Source organism: Terrapene carolina, unplaced genomic scaffold (assembly GCF_002925995.2).
Source record: "Terrapene carolina triunguis isolate 2854851 unplaced genomic scaffold, T_m_triunguis-2.0 Scaffold310, whole genome shotgun sequence".
NCBI classification, from domain to species: domain Eukaryota; kingdom Metazoa; phylum Chordata; order Testudines; family Emydidae; genus Terrapene; species Terrapene triunguis.
Genome location: NW_020664661.1, coordinates 1902341 through 1914277, shown reverse-complemented (window position 1 = coordinate 1914277; position 11937 = coordinate 1902341). Strand labels below are relative to the sequence as shown.

General features: G+C 42.5%; 2 protein-coding genes across 3 annotated transcripts in view; one reads left to right on the top strand and one right to left on the bottom strand.

Annotated features, from left to right (window-relative positions):
* PPP3CB (protein phosphatase 3 catalytic subunit beta) overlaps nt 1-11247 on the top strand; it is a 112864-nt gene extending 101617 nt beyond the window's left edge. Inside the window, exon 14 of the transcript XR_003370095.2 lies at nt 10563-11247. The gene's annotated coding sequence lies outside the window, so the exon portion shown is untranslated. The remainder of the gene's footprint in view (nt 1-10562) is intronic.
* Nucleotides 1-11937, bottom strand: part of ANXA7 (annexin A7) — a 53402-nt gene that overhangs the window by 13587 nt on the left and 27878 nt on the right. For both annotated transcript variants that reach the window (XM_024218767.2, XM_024218766.3), the window contains exons 6-7: nt 5100-5202; nt 4701-4795 (exon numbers count right to left, since the gene is read on the bottom strand). In XM_024218767.2, the coding sequence (XP_024074535.1) occupies nt 4701-4795; nt 5100-5202 (198 nt within the window). The remainder of the gene's footprint in view (nt 1-4700; nt 4796-5099; nt 5203-11937) is intronic.

The following is an 11937-nucleotide window of genomic DNA, read 5'->3' as shown; positions in this document are numbered from 1 at the left end:
TCCAGAACTCCCAAACACCCCCCCCCGTTCCTTGTCCCCTAACTGCCCCCTCCTGAGACCCCCCCACCCTAACTGCCCCCCCCCCAGGATCCTACCCCCTACCTGTACCCTGACTGCCCAAAACCTTATCCACCCCCCCCCCCCCAGAAAGCCCCCCCCGAACGCCCGACCCCTCCCCCGTCTCTTGACTGCTCCCTCCAGAACCTCCCTGCCCCTTCTCTGACTCCCTGGCCTCCTTACTCTGCCGCTCAGACCAGCGTGCCGGGGAGGAGGAGCGGGGGAGGAGCTCCAGACTGCCGGTGCGAACGGCCGGCTGGTGATCTGCAAATGCAGGGAGGGAGCGATCTCTGTTGCAGGGGGAAGGAGGGGCTGTCTCTGGCTGTCGGAGCCCGGGGGGAAGTCCGGACATTTAGAACTTCCCCCCGGACGCTATTTTTAGCTCTAAAATCCGGACATGTCCGGGGGAATCCAGACGAATGGTAACCCTACCTACTCCCCATACTGTGCTGCCCAGTGCAGCAGTCTTGGAGCTGACCTTGTCTGTGCAGACTAAGGCAAAAAAAGCATTGAGTACTTCAGCTTCTTCCACATCATCTGTCACTAGGTTGCCTCCCCCAATCAGTAAGGGTCCCACACTTTCCCTGACCACCTTCTTGTTGCTAACATACCTGTAGAAACCCTTCTTGTTACCCTTCACATCCCTTGCTAGCTGCAACTCCAATTGCGCTTTGGCCTTCCTGATTACAACCCTGCATGTTCAAGCAATATTTTTATACTCCTCCCTAGTCATCTGTCCAAGTTTCCACATCTTGTAAGCTTTGTTTTTGTGTTTAAGCTCACTGAAAATTTCTCTGTTAAGCCAAGCTGGTCGCCTGCCATATTTGCTATTCTTTCTGCACATTGGGATGGTTTGTTCCTGCACCCTCAATAAGGCGTCTTTAAAATACAGCCAGCTCTCTGGAACAGTTTATACCCATCCATGACAGTGCTCCAATCGTGAGTTACCCCACCAAGTGTCTGTTATTCCAATCACATCATAGTTCCTTGACTATGCCAGAACTTCCAATTCTTCCTGTTTATTTCCCAGGCTTCTTGCGTTCGTGTACAGGCACCTAAGATAACTAGCCGATTGCCCTACTTTCTCAGTATGAATCAGGAGGCCTCCCCTGTTGCACCCTCCTCCTTGTGTTTCCTCCCGATATCCCATTTCCCCAGTTACCTCAGGGCTTAGGTCTCCTAATGTTAGATTTCAACCACTACATGGTTTTTACCCTTTGGGACACAGTATTGTAGTGAAAGAACATTAAATAAAATATACTAACTGCCCTCTGACCATGGTGCTTTCCAGCTGTGATTCTAGTTTTCTGGTGTGGCAGGATGAATGGGTTAATTACTATAGCAAAAGGGAAGTTCAAGAGCATGTTAGCTTCCTGGCAAATGAGTGAAACATCTTTGATACACACTGAAACATCCACATTTCCTTTGGTATTTCAATAAAAACAAAAAAAGCTTCCTTCTGTAGCTATTCAGGTTCCATCTACAGCACCCATCCTCAGCTATTCACTTAATGACTGGTAAGTTATTGAAATATACATGGTCATCTATCTGCCTTCCGTATATATCTGAACCAGTGCTGCTTTTCCATTTTGAGAAGACAGACAATAAGCTAGGTAGGTCAGTCTGTAGAATTCCTGTCACTGCTGAACCAGTGCTGTCTCCTTGCATCTGAAGGTGAAGGCTGTGTTGAAGACTGCATAGTCCATCCCACTAATTGAGAGAGACAGACAAGCACATCACACTGATACTCTACCCTAGCTCCCCAATATCAGAACTGCTTCAAGGTCTTGGTGCTAATCTTTAACTATGAGACCTACAAATGGGGCGTAGAGGTAGATGGGGAATTGGTTTGCGCTCTTTTGGACTTCTTTTTGGTGTATAAAGAAATCTTGAAGTCATGTGTCTGAACATCATTTTTGTTTTGACTCCTTGCTTGCCTTATCTTTAGAAATGTCATGTCTGACCATCCCTGATTCTAATTGTGTCTCCAGGGAGGGTTATAAAAGCTCTCAATCCTTAACTGAAGGGTGTTTTATCTTTAACAAAGATACTTTCTTCTATTTCTAACAGAGCACAAAGTTTTAAACATACTGAATACAACTAATTTCCCCTCCTGAATTAATTAGTATCAGAGGGATAGCCATGTTAGTCTGTATCCACAAAACGAATGAGGATACCGGTGGCACCTTAAAGACTAACAGATGCATCTGAATAAGTGGGTTTTTTACCCATGAAAGCTTATGCCCAAATAAATCTGTTAGTCTTTAAGGTGCCACCGGACTCCTCGTTGAATTAATTAGGTTTCACTCATTGACAGCTGTGGGGTCATAATTGTTCTAATTCTCCAACTGCCCACAGAATCTTTTAGGAAAAACAGGGTAGATAAAATCTTAATCTCAACCATAAGACATGTAGAAAACATTATTTGATTTTAAGGAAAAACTCATTTGGGCCTTCTTTATATATCAAAAGACAAAAAAGGGCACTGACCCAATTTTCTTTTCCTGGGCATGTCGTCTTTTAAAGTTTTCTGTGCACGGAGGCCTAGAAACTAGAGGAGGCCTAGACTACTCTGCTGCAACACCTGCCTCCAAATTGTGATCAACAGGGATGCTGTTGCTGACAAAGCATGATACTTAGCAGTCATGTGACAGACCCATACCTAGGGAACTCCCCACCACCAGACTTGAGGGCAATTAACAAAAATGAAGACAGATCTCCTTCCTTTCTCTCAGAGTGGCATAGCAACATGAACCAGGAGAGCTAATCTTTTCAAAGTCCTCTCCATACTGCTAGCTTCTCCCCCACTCTTTTTAGAGTCTCAATTCTGGTGGGGGAGGGGAGCAAGTTTCTCACTTGGTGTAGCTACAGGACCTAGGCACAACAGGGTTTCAGTCTTGGTTGTGGCTTCTAGGCACTGCCAGAGCACAGAAGTTATTTAAAAGGAACATTTTTATAGATATAACATGGATATTCTTGCCCTATTTTTAAATTACAAATATTTCAAGCAATAATATTTCTGGCTAGATTTTCCTGAGAGACATTGGCATGAAGGTAATATTTTAGCAGTTACAATACTTGCCCATTTTTAGGATCTAAACTCTTTTCAAAATTTCCAGGGTAGTTTCTTTTTCCCTGCCATCCCCCAAAGCTTTTGTTCTCATCTTTCCCCTGAGACACTATCACTAAAATAATATTATGGAGTTAAGTGTCATGAGATGCAGCACGGTAGCTAAGTGAGTTCTCAACAGACTCCTGAAGAATTCCTCATTTCAAGCCCCACACTTCCTTTTTTGGGTGCAAAAATCAGAGAAGGTGGCAAGAATGTCTAAACTTTTTTGATCACCAGAAAAGGCCAACTCCACCAAAGCAGATATGGAAACTTTGCACCCTGTTTCTTGGAACTGAAAGAAGATGGGTCATGACGAACAAATTAGCTGCCAGGAGTGTGCAAAATGGAGAGAACAGAGTTTACTATATAGATAATACGTATTTACCACTTGTTCAGTGACAAGGTGCACTACCACAACTGTATCAGACTGGTCTTATAATCAGGACACAGTGCAAAGGTTAGTCACAAACTAAATGTTTTATTATTTTATTTCATTTCCTGCCCTCAGAGCTCAAATTTTCTTTTAAAATATGTTATCTAAATCTAACCATAGTTCTCCAATGAGGCTTACTCAGTGCTGCTTAGAGTGTAAACTATGTTTGTTTCAACTTTAATATGAGTAAACCAAGTGAAGTTGAATTACTTCACTTGGTGTACTCAGACTATGTTCATTTCAACTTTAATATAACACTTGTTTGAGTGTAACAGTTTTACAGAGTTTGCTTATACACCTTTACCCCGATATAACGCAACCCGATAAAACACGAATTCGGATATAATGCGGTAAAGCAGCACTCCGGGGAGGCAGGGCTGCGCACTCCGGTGGATCAAAGCAAGTTTGATATAACGCGGTTTCACCTATAACGCAGTAAGATTTTTTAGCTCCTGAGGACAGCGTTATATCGGGGTAGAGGTGTACCATAAATTACCGTGTATAACTCAGATCCTGTTCCACCTATAGTAGGTTATCCTCCATGGTCAATTCCTGAAGTTTGTATTTCTGGCAAAACTCTATGTACTTCAATAGCAGTTTTGCCTGAGTAAGGACTTTAGGGTTTAGACCCCAGTCTCTCTAACTACATGTAAATAGTTTGTCTTTCATTGAACACTTTACATTGATTCTTGTTGAATTTTGTATCATTGGTTTCAGAGTGTCTTTCCAATTAATCAAGATCCCATCCCATATGTTAATATTACCTGCCAAAGTATTTCTGATGTCTTCCACCTAGGTATAGTTTGAATTTCATTATGTTCTGCCCTTCAAATAATTAATAAAAATAAAGGAAACTTAATGTTTGGTCATGGAAAGACACTGCTTGAAGAAATCCCGCCAATTGTCAGGGCTGTACTGAAGTTCCTGGAGCTACTGGTAGAACAAGGAATGTAGCTAAGTATACACAGAAATTTTAAAAACAAAAATCAGGTGCACTCTACCTGGGACTAAAATACCATTACAGACAACCAAGTTTGCTAGTGTTACTGTATCACTGCTAATTTGTTTATTGGTTAGAAGAGTAACCAATGAACATACCTTGCCATACATAGTCTTGAAAGCTGCCTTGATTTTTTGCCTTTGATCGCTGGAGCGATTGGACACAACATTAATGATAGCCTGCTCATCCGTTCCTAGGAAATAAAAAGGCAATTTTTTACAAGAAATATAAACATAATCCTCCAAAACTGTTCATTTTACAATTTTAGAGTTTTAACAAATACAGTGCATATTTTTATACATACATTTATTAAAATAAAAAATGTTGGCCAATATATATGCTTAAAGGGTACAGTTTTCAAAAGCACCAACTGAGAATTAGGAGTCTGAAAACTTTTTACCCAAGATCTATACAATCAGAAGAAAAGAAAAATGTCTAACTTTTTGGCTAATAAACATTAACTCTGCAGTAATCACTAAATAAAGATCTTGTCTTACCAAATCCCTTCATAGCCTTGCGCAGTATTTCTGCATCCCTCCCAGCATCAAAGTTGGGCGCAGCTCGAATTGTGCCCTGGGTACTTTGAGTCATTGCTGCAGGCTAAGAATGAATGAGTTATGCATTACCAGCCAATTTACACCATGCAAAGTACTAATTTAATGTAGTGTTAAACTTTACAGTTAATATTTCATAGAGAGACGCAAGGAACTTGTCTAAGTTTTACCACACACTTCTTGGGAGAGAAACAACCTCTTAACAGAGTTAAGAAGGCATTTTATCGCAATGAACAGTCTTGATCCACTAATGCCAAATTAACACTGTTTTGCGCAGTTGCATTGCTGAGGATGTATTCTGGATGCAAACTCAGTGACCATTTAGGACAGAACTGTTCTTTCCAATACATGTTGCTGATCTCTAGGGAGCATTCTGGATGTAGCACTTTCACTGAAATCAGTGGGCTTTCCAAACAGACCACATGCAGAATACTGAAGAAAGCTGCTGTGTGGGTTAAAGAAGACTGTAACTCTCCTTTTTGCATAGACAGAGTTTCCAAAAGCAAGCCACCGGAGGGCAGATACTTTCACAAGTACAGCGCCTAAGTAGCTGACCTGTGCACTGGGGATTCTGCAGGGGCTTGATAGAAAGGAATCCTCCTCTCAGAGCACATTGCATCTGCTACAGCTACTGATTCCCTTCTCTGGCCACGTTAACCACCATTCAATCCACAAAATGGTGGATCCACTACCCCTGTTCCAGTTCTACCCTGGCCCACTCCAATCTGTCCCAAAGCACACTGGTAGTCCAAACAGAGCTGTGCTCCATGCTGTGCAGTCCCCACACATGCTGCCCCTGCACAAGATCGAAGGTGCCTCAAGTACTCCTGTTCTTTTTGCGGATACAGACTAACACGGCTGCTACGCTGAAATAAATACTGTTTTATAGTAGGGCACTGTTCCATGTAACCGAAACAGATGCCCGTGTATATTTTCAGGTAGCATGCATGCAGGGCTATATATGCTGAGGTTATTCCTTTATAACAGCTAAGGTACATTGGCAGTAACACCATAGAAACCCTTGCAGTTTCCTTAGTACTGCATGTAAAATGTAAAGAGCAAACCAATCCTATAGGTGGACTTGCGTTCTTTACTAGCATGGATCACTAGGTGTCTTGATCATTACCCGGCACCATTTATCATAATTAGCCTCTCTTTCAAAGAATACAAAGTTAGCGTATTGTATAGTCAGTATTTTTGAAAGGAGTTGGACATTTTGTCAGGAAGCTTCACACTTTTACAGTAAATTGTAATCATAGAATATCAGGGTTGGAAGGGACCTCAGGAGGTCATCTAGTCCTACCCCCTTCTCAAAGCAGGACCAATCCCCAACTAAATCATCCCAGCCAGGGCTTTGTCCAGCCTGACCTTAAAAACCTCTAAGGAAGGAGATTCCACCACCTCCCTAGGTAACCCATTCCACTGCTCCACCACCCTCCTAGTGAAAAAGTTTTTCCTAATATCCAACCTAAACCTCCCCCACTGCAACTTGAGACTATTACTCCTTGTTCTGTCATCTGGTACCACTGAGAACAGTCTAGATCCATCCTCTTTGGAACCCCCTTTCAGGTAGTTGAAAGCAGCTATCAAATCCCCCCTCATTCTTCTCTTCTGCAGACTAAACAATCCCAGTTCCCTCAGTCTCTCCTCATAAAGCATTTGCTCCAGCCCCCTAATCATTTTTGTTGCCTCTGCTGGACTCTTTCCAATTTTTCCACATCCTTCTTGTAATGTGGGGCCCAAAACTGGACACAGTACTCCAGATGAGGCCTCACCAATGTCGAATAGAGGGGAATGATCACATCTCTTGATCTGCTGGCAATGCCCCTACTTATACAGCCCAAAATGCCGTTAGCCTTCTTGGCAACAAGGGCACACTGTTGACTCATATCCAGCTTCTCGTCCACTGTAACCCCTAGGTCCTTTTCTGCAGAACTGCTGCCTAGCCATTCGGTCCCTAGTCTGTAGCAGTGCATGGGATTCTTCTGTCCTAAGTGCAGGACTCTGCACTTGTCCTTGTTGAACCTCATCAGATTTCTTTTGGCCCAATCCTCTAATTTGTCTAGATCCCTCTGTATCCTATCCCTACCCTCCAGCGTATCTACCACTCCTCCCAGTTTAGTGTCATCTGCAAACTTGCTGAGGGTGCAGTCCACGCCATCCTCCAGATCATTAATGAAGATATTGAACAAAACCGGCCCCAGGACTGACCCTTGGGGCACTCCGCTTGATACCGACTGCCAACATGGAGCCATTGATCACTACCCATTGAGCCCGACGATCTAGCCAGGTTTCTATCCACCTTATAGTCCATTCATCCAGCCCATACTTCTTTAACTTGCCGGCAAGAATACTGTGGGACACTGTATTAAAAGCTTAAAGTCAAGGAATAACACATCCACTACTTCCCCATATCCACAGCGTCAGTTATCTCGTCATAGAAGGCAATTAGGTTAGTCAGGCATGATTTGCCCTTGGTGAATCCATGCTGACTGTTCCTGATCATTTTCCTCTCCTCTAAGTGCTTCAGAATTGATTCTTTGAGGACCTGCTCCATGATTTTTCCAGGGACTGAGGTGAGGCTGATTGGCCTGTAGTTCCCCGGATCCTCTTTCTTCCCTTTTTTAAAGCTGGGCACTACATTAGCCTTTTTTCAGTCATCCGGGACCTCCCCCGATCACCATGAGTTTTCAAAGATAATGGCTAATGGCTGTGCAATCACGTCCGCCAACTCCTTTAGCACCTCAGATGCATGGACTTGTGCTCATCCAGCTTTTCTAAATAGTCCTGAACCACTTCTTTCTCCACAGAGGTAGTGGAGTAGTCTGCAAGAAGCCATGATCTTCCTTTGATGGGGGCAAATACCTTGTGCATTCCCCAGCCATATGAGCATAGTGGTGCAAAGATGCAGTGGAATTGGTGCAATCATTTGTATATTGAGGAGATATATTTACACATACAGAGGGCATGAAAAGGTGGGAGTTGTCTTACCAACTCAGAGAGGCCAATTAAGTAAGAGAAAAAAACTTTTGAAGTGATAATCAAGATAGCCCAGTACAGACAGTTTGATAAGAAGTGTGAGAATATTTACATGGGGAGATAGATTCAGTGTTTGTAATGGCTCAATAACAGACTCCAGTGAGAAACTGCTGAGCTTGAATTGATATGCAAACTAGATACAATCAACTTAGGCTTGAATAGAGACTGGGAATGGCTGAGCCATTATAAACATTGAATCTATCTCCCCATGTAAATATTCTCACACTTCTTATCAAACTGTCTGTACTGGGCTATCTTGATTATCACTTCAAAAGTTTTTTTCTCTTACTTAATTGGCCTCTCTGAGTTGGTAAGACAACTCCCACCTTTTCATGTTCTCTGTATGTGTATATATATCTCCTCAATATATGTTCCATTCTATGCATCCGAAGAAGTGGGCTGTAGCCCACGAAAGCTTATGCTCAAATAAATTTGTTAGTCTCTAAGGTGCCACAGTATCTATTTATGGGATTTACTAAGCAATGTGTTTATATGGCACTTGTAATAAAAACAATCCAAAGGAAACCAGCTTAATTGTTACTATCTCTGGTGCACAACTACCATACACAGGTCTCTTAAATAAGCAGGCAGTTTTTAATGTATACAGTAGTCAACTGAGTATCCTTAGAAACTTATGTAATCAAGCAGCTAAAACGAAATGGGTGAACTTCACTTGCTGGCAAAGGCCCTCTTTGCCCCCATAATAACCCTAAATGGGGGTTTGAGTGTGGAAAAACACACGTGACATGACTGCATAGTGGAGGGGGGAAGAGAGATGGAGTCTCCATATCCTATGCATGCCAAGAGAGAACACTCCACACCTGCTTTGATTTTGGTGATAAGGACAGTGTCCACTGGATCTATACTTACATGGATCCAGGGACTGGGAACCTCTGCATAGGGTGCAGTGATCCTTCCTCCAGGCTATAGGCCTGAATATTGGCCCCAAGAGAGCAGAGCTACAGCCCTGCAGCTAGCCTCTGGCTTGGGGCGAGTAACTTTCACACCCCTATCCCAGACTTTATGCAAGATAATGTCTTTACAAAGGAATCAAGAAATGCATTATCTGTGCTTGCTTTGATATACTTCTGGCCTTAATCTTTCTTAATCTGCAGTTAGAATAGTATGTTGCCTATGGTGACCAGATGACAAGAACAAAATATCGGGACACGGGGGGGGGGGGGGGGGGGGGGGAGGGGGGTCGCAGCGGAAGGGGGAAAAAAAAAAAACAGAGTGCAAACTATCGGGACAAATGGCATCCCAACCATACATCAGTCGGGATGCGGGACAAACAACTAAATATTCGGACGTCTGGTCACCCTAATGTTGCCAGTTTGCATGTATAAGGGTACGTCTATACTTTCCAGCGGTAAGCAATCGATCTTCTGGGATTGATTTATCGTGTCTTGTCTAGACACGATAAATCGATCCTGGATCAATCCCGGAAGTGCTCGCCGTCGACGCCGGTACTCCTGCTCCGCGAGAGGAGTACGCGGAGTCGACGGGGGAGCCTGCCTGCCGCGTCTGGACCCGCGGTAAGTTCGAACTAAGGTACTTCGACTTCAGCTACGTTATTAACGTAGCTGAAGTTGCGTATCTTAGTTCGAAGTGGGGGGTTAGTGTGGACCAGGCCCAAGGAACGTCATCTAAACAAACATCTATGGCCTTAAAAATAAAGTCAGAGAGCCTATAACCCCCAAACTATAAACACATATATAAAATGATCGACACATCTGGTTGAGTCTAATATTAAAGTGTGGGTGCATCCAAAGTAAACCATCATTTTGCAGCATCGTAAAAAAGTTTCCAAACTAAAAGTAAGTGTTGTATGGTAAGTGAAAAATCAAAGGGAAACGATTGTGAAGTAATACTGGCATAACTATATTCCACTGTCCTCCCTATTCTAGTCTGGGTGTATTTTCAATTAGTGTGTTTCATGTTATTTTCCATACTCCCTTGGGGCACAGATTAATGAAGAAATATTTTATGTATTATTCTCATGGTACTAGAAAGTATGTTTTGAGACACCATGCTGCTTACATCATTTACTTTGCATTATGCTCCAATCCACCTTTTAACAAAATGATGATCCAGATGTTTCAGTACAAAAACATGCAGACTTGGAAATAAATACTTATTGTGTCAAAAGGCAGCTACCAGTTTTATGGTGGGTTTTTTCATGCACACAAGTTCAATTAATCAGATTTTTAAAGAATGTTGTTTTCCAAATAATTCTTTAAAATTCTGTTCTTATCAGTAGGATTTGATAGTTTACTCTAAATTCTCGGGGAAAGAGGAAAGCCTCACATGCAGTTAAAAATTCATTATTATGTAACTCCTAAACTTTTGTTTGATTTATTTTCAAAGGCTGTTGAAAACCTGAAAAGGATTCAGAAAAGAGCGACTAGAATTAGAGGTCTGGATAATGTGCCTTACAATAAAAGACTTATGAAGCTCCATCTATTTAGCTTCTCAAAGAGAAAGTTATGAGGTGACTCAATCACCGTCTATAAGTACCTATATGGGGAAAAGATTCTGATAGAAGAGGACTCTACTCTAGTAAAGGCATAACAAGAACCAATGACGGGAAACTGAAACTAGATAAATTAAAGTGAGACAAAAGTGCAGATTTCTAAATTAAGGTACTTAATCACTGGAACAGCTTACCAAGGGATGTAGTGGTTTCCATCACTTGAAGTCTTTAAATCTATATTGGATGTCTTTCTAATTATGTTCTAGCTCTACCACAAACTATGGGCTTGATGCAGGAATTAATGGATGAAATTCTGTATCCGGTGTTACACAGGTCAAACTAGATGTCCATAAGGGTTTCTTCTTCTTCTGTTCAGAGCTTCATTAAATATTAGCATGGTGCAGAATTTACAGTCAGATTATAAATCTGGTCATTAAATTGCCAATGCTTTGTTTTTCTATTCTAAATATTACCATATAACCTAAGAGCCAGTTGTCTGAATAATCTTATGTATGTAACCATGTCCAACCACGCTGCCCCATTCCCCTCATTCTCATTTGTTGTGTCATGTTTATAATCTAGTTCAGGGGTCGGCAACCTTTCAGAAGTGGTGTGCCGAGTCTTCATTTATTCACTCTGATTTAAGGTTTCGCGTGCATTAATACATGTTAACGTTTTTAGAAGGTCTCTTTCTACAAGTCTCTAATATATAACTAAACTATTGCTGTATGTAAAGTAAATAAGGTTTTTAAAATGTTTAAGAAGCTTCATTTAAAATTAAATAAAAATGCAGAGCCCCCTGGACCGGTGGCCAGGACCCAGGCAGTGTGAGTGCCACTGAAAATCAGCTCGCGTGCCGCCTTTGGCATGCGTGCCATAGGTTGCCTACCCCTGATGTAGTTTGTAAATTCTTCGGGGCGGGTACTTTATCTAACAATCTGTTCTGCGAGACACCACGTACACCTTTGGTCTTGGTACAAATAAATAAGAACTAGAAAAGAGGTTTTTAAAATTGCATTAAAGCATGGGTTTGATTGTAGTCACTTGCTAAAGGCATAAAGCCACTTCTGGTTTCAAAGTCATACATTCCTCCAGGATGGAAGATATGGCCCACTCACTAATCAATGACACTTAGTCAGGGCCGGCTCCAGGCACCAGCTTAACAAGCAGGTGCTTGGGGCGGCCAAGGGAGAGGGGCGGCACCTGCGGCAATTCAGAGGCGGCAGGTCCCTCACTCCCTCTAGGAGCGAAGGACCTGCCGCTGAACTG